This window comes from Takifugu rubripes, chromosome 22 (assembly GCF_901000725.2).
Source record: "Takifugu rubripes chromosome 22, fTakRub1.2, whole genome shotgun sequence".
Lineage (NCBI taxonomy): Eukaryota > Metazoa > Chordata > Actinopteri > Tetraodontiformes > Tetraodontidae > Takifugu > Takifugu rubripes.
The window spans coordinates 1,586,228-1,590,570 of NC_042306.1; the positions used below are offsets into that span (position 1 = coordinate 1,586,228).

The 4,343-nt window shown below is 43.1% G+C and overlaps 1 protein-coding gene across 2 annotated transcripts; it reads left to right on the forward strand.

Moving 5' to 3' along the window:
* The first annotated feature begins 1,069 nt into the window (after positions 1–1,069).
* On the forward strand, positions 1,070–4,116 carry LOC101073994 (general transcription factor IIF subunit 1-like). 2 transcript variants are annotated; one of them, XM_029831032.1, is made up of 11 exons: positions 1,070–1,221; positions 1,483–1,558; positions 1,890–1,975; positions 2,223–2,295; positions 2,495–2,616; positions 2,692–3,012; positions 3,109–3,164; positions 3,243–3,314; positions 3,423–3,662; positions 3,729–3,839; positions 3,943–4,116. In XM_029831032.1, exons 2-11 carry the CDS (start codon positions 1,550–1,552, stop codon positions 3,981–3,983), a joined length of 1,131 nt encoding a protein of 376 aa, XP_029686892.1. In that variant the 5' UTR covers positions 1,070–1,221; positions 1,483–1,549; the 3' UTR covers positions 3,984–4,116. The 2 variants fall into 2 exon arrangements, with proteins under 2 accessions (XP_029686892.1, XP_029686891.1); XM_029831031.1 differs by having other exon boundaries at positions 1,071–1,221; positions 3,106–3,164.
* Positions 4,117–4,343: the final 227 nt, after the last annotated feature.

Below are 4,343 nucleotides of genomic sequence, written 5' to 3' on the forward strand. Positions count from 1 at the left end.
TACAAGATGCAAGTGATCCAAGAACATAAGAATTTCATGCTTTCTGTTTGGTGGGACACAGCAAGACCAAGACAGGGAGCAGCTCATTCCTGGATGGAACCCTGTCATCATAATGATAATAATGACGGCTGGCCTGGAGCCCTGCTCCACCCAGGAGCACTTCATCATGGGCCACAAGATGCTCAGATCTTCAGCATGATGGCATTCATGCTCTTTAATGATGAACAAATATCCGGCCGAGATTGCTCAGCTTTATTTTTATTTTTGTTTCAGATAAAAATCTTTATTCTTCTATCAGATTAGATTTGCAACCCAAAAGAGATTTGAGAGTAAAACAGAGGAGGCTGCAACCATGAATGATTAGAGTAAAAACAAGATCGTGCGTATCTAAATCCTGTGCTCTTTTCTACACCGCTGTCCCCTCTGCCCCAATCTGAGGGACTGTGATGAATACAATTCTAAATTAATTTACTTGTCGATATATGTAAGGATTTGGTCCCCAGCACGTTTGTCTCGCTCCTTTCCTTTGCTTGGAAAGTAAACTGTTTTCCTGTTAAATCCATTCTTAATGGACAACATGTGAGACTCAAAAGCATCTCAGGTGACATTCCATCCCTATCTTCCTCGATGTCTCCCAATCTCTGATCTGGACCTCTGCTAAATGGATATTTTGTGAAGCAGCTCGTCCCAGATGGGGTTTATGCATCTGCTCATGGGGGCCGCACAGCTGGCAAATAGGCGCAGGTGGCACTATTACAAAACTGACATGTTCTCGTGCACAAACACGCTGCTGGTAATGAAGACGGATCACCTTAGAGTGTCAAAAAGACACATCAAGACACTCCTAAGCCTTATTTGACCGTATCAGTCAAACACAGCAGGGTAGCAGATTCACCGGTTGGCATCAGCGAACGGGTTATGTTTAAAATCTTATATCAGCTTTCTTTACACATATAAACTGTAGCACATAAGCGCATCAGTGGGATGACAAACTATTTAAATATCTCTTCGAATGAGGCGCAAAAGAGGCTGTTTTCTCCACTTCACAGGTAAAGTTGAGCCAAACCTCCCAGAACACGTGGGGGTGTGGGCGTAACCCGGAAGTCGAGGCTTCTCTAGGCTCCGCCCAGTAAATGCAGCTCCACACCTTCGCAAAATTTATTACATCGCGAGTGAAGAGGACCGATTTGCAACCCTAACCCTAACCCAAAGCCTTACCACGTAAGTACAGAGCTCTGGTTTTAAAACCAAACGTTTTTTTCTTTAAAAAAATTTAAAGCAAAAACGACCGAGTTATAAGAAAAAGTATTTTGTTTTTTGCTCAAAATATTAATTTCCTATAATTGGAATTCTCTTTTGCTCTAAGCCATTTGGTTGAATAAGATAGAAGTAAAGTTCTAGCTCGAAAACTACCCGATGTGCGTTAAAACTGTTGCGAATTCTCCGTTACTTCCGTTACTTCCGTTACTCCCCTTCATGCAGATTGAACCATCCGGCAACGTTGCCCCAACCGCTGATCTTGAGGAATTCATCATAAATACGACCAACCATGGATTTGGTAAGATACAAGGGAGCCCCGGGGGGAGGGGGCTTTCTAAATGGATCTCTTTCAGAAATAAAAGGGATTCCTAATCATTGTATTTATTTATTATTTTGTTTCGCTCTTTAAAAAGTGTAGTAACACAACATGGCAATGACAGGTGTATTTCTACAAATGAGAATATGAACAAAATGTGACCGAGATATATTACTGAGGTCACGACCTGCACATGAAGCCGCTCATTCACTCATTATTGTTAGAAGATGTTAAAAGTGGCGTCCAATTTATTTATTTGTTTATTTATTACGATATGACACATTTTCTGCTTATGTTGAATTCTTTTCCATAGTCTAACACTGTAAAGGAGGAAAAGCAGGAAAGCGGTTCAGACACTTTAGGCACGTCGACGACGGAACACATCGTCCGAATTCCGCAGTGAGTGAAAAATTCCCTCCTTTGACGTGAATCGGGTGTTAAAGAACGATCCCTGCTGTGTTTAGTTTGTGGCTGTTTATTTGTAGTGTGCTGGTCTTTTTTTCTTTTTTCTAAATTTCAATAAAAACGTTTATTTATATTGATACAGCTTGTTTTTTTAAAATCTAGTTTCTATTCTCAGTATTAGGTTGTGACTCATATTTAATGTAAATCTTGGTTTTTATGTTTGTCTTGTTCCATGTCATAGAAACAGGGACATCACATACAACATAAGGAATTTTAACCCGAATGACAATGTCGACTTTTCCACCTGGAAGCAGGTGGGTTTCTTATCCAAGCTTCATTGTGGAATAATGATATATGAAGGTTTTTGTAGAGAAATCCATACTGATTAAACCATACATATCATTCATCGAGAAGTCTTTTTACTTAAGTTAATTCAGCATTTAGAAAGGTGCATTCTGGCATAACATTAACAGAGCTGCAGAGTTCACACATCTTTTGACCGTCCCTCACCAGGCATATTTGAAGCATGATTGTCCACCGTCTGAAGAGATGAAGACGCTAGAAAGTGGAGCTGGCAGGTTTGAAAAAAAAGACCAGTCCTTGAGTCTCCAGATCAATGGCAGAGACGGCAAAATGTGAGGATAAAGCACAACATCGCTGAGGCCCGAAACATCCGCTGATGGTGAATTTACTTTGTCTGTCTTTGTTAGTCTCTATGGCAAGTCCAGGAACATGGCCACAGAAGATGGATCCTACTACATCTTCAAACAGAGACCGGATGGGGATTTAGATGCCTTCCTAGTTCAAAACTGGTACGACTTCACAATGCACAGCACTCCGACAACAGAGGAGGCTAAGGCGGCATGGAGCAGCTCAAGCCGTTGGGGGGGTTTCCACACAGAGAGAAAAAGCAAGACGAAGCCTAATAGCACAGATACGGGGAGAGGAGAGAGGATGGGAATCACCGAGGCTTTGGAAGACAGCGATGACAGCGACTACAGCAATTACGAGGGCTTGGAGGTGGATTGCAGGTCAGAAAATAGCAGGTCACATTAGCTCAAATGATTTCCTTTTCTTGTGTTGTACATCTGATATTTAAAGGAGTTTATGTGTTCTTCCGTTAGCAGCTCAGAGGAGGAACTAGAGAATGGAAAACCAAACCAAGGAGAAGCCTTTCCTAAAGGTTCCATCATCTGTGACACCTCTGGTGGTTATCACTACTGGCTCTATTGACTTTTACTGATCACTGATCCTTTTACAGGAATAGAGGAGGCATCAGAAAGTGAGGAAGAGGAGTATGAAGAAGATAAAGCAGGGAGAGGAAAAACTAGAGGTCAGTCGAGGAAAAAGAAGACAAATGACAATGGATCACACCACTGACGATGAAAGTGATGAATTCATGAGTGAATATTGAGAGGTGACGCGTTCTTGTGTGTCACAGTCAACAGCAGCAAGTTTGGGACCTTCGACAGTGACTTTGGGGCAAAGCAGCCCGCTGCTGCCTTCATGCTCCCGCCCTGCGGACGCGGACGTGGGCGCGGGGCGGCAGACGGCTCCAGGACCGGCAGGTCCTTGGGGGGGCCACCCGCAGAGTCAGCCACCACCTCTGGGGTGCAAACCACCCTCCCTGCTGCTGCTGCTGCTGCTGTTGCTGCTGCAAGCAACCGAGGACACAAAAAGAGTAAAACCAAAGAGAGTAAGGATACTGCGATGACAGTGGATTTACTGCCTGCCTCTGTCCCCACAGGTAAGAGGCAGACGACTAGAACTAAAGCTCCAGCTGCCAGACGTAATTCCAGGAATCAGAACCCAAGACTGCGTAAAAAGAGAACTGCTGTTGGCAAATCTTCCACTAAAGGTACCACATGACTTTATCTGAAACTGCTGGGGAAGACAGTGAAGTCCTCACATTTGACACTAAAATGCAAAATAAATGCAATCATATGACTTATTCTGCTCAGGAGCCAGACGGAGACGCAGAGCACTGAAAAAGTCCAAATGACAGTGATTGAGAGGATCTGAAATTCTTCCTTCCTGGTTTACACATGCATATCAGATGTTAATTCGTCAGTCCTGGCTGCCATAGTCGGTACTTTGTGTTTTGTCAAATAATAAAAATACAATCTATTATCAAATGGCCCTTTTTGGTTTCTTTTTCACTGGCTAGTAGAAGTGGAAGTTGTGTAATGACTACCATGAGTGTTCGGTTCCCACTCTGAAAAGACACATTGCCCTTCTTAGTGTGAAACAGCACCACTGATCAATGTCTGGAAAGATTGAAGGTGTTTGCTCAGATCATGGCATGAGTGTGTGTGTCTGTGTCTGTGGGTGTCTGTGTCTGTGTCTGTGTGTGACTTTACAT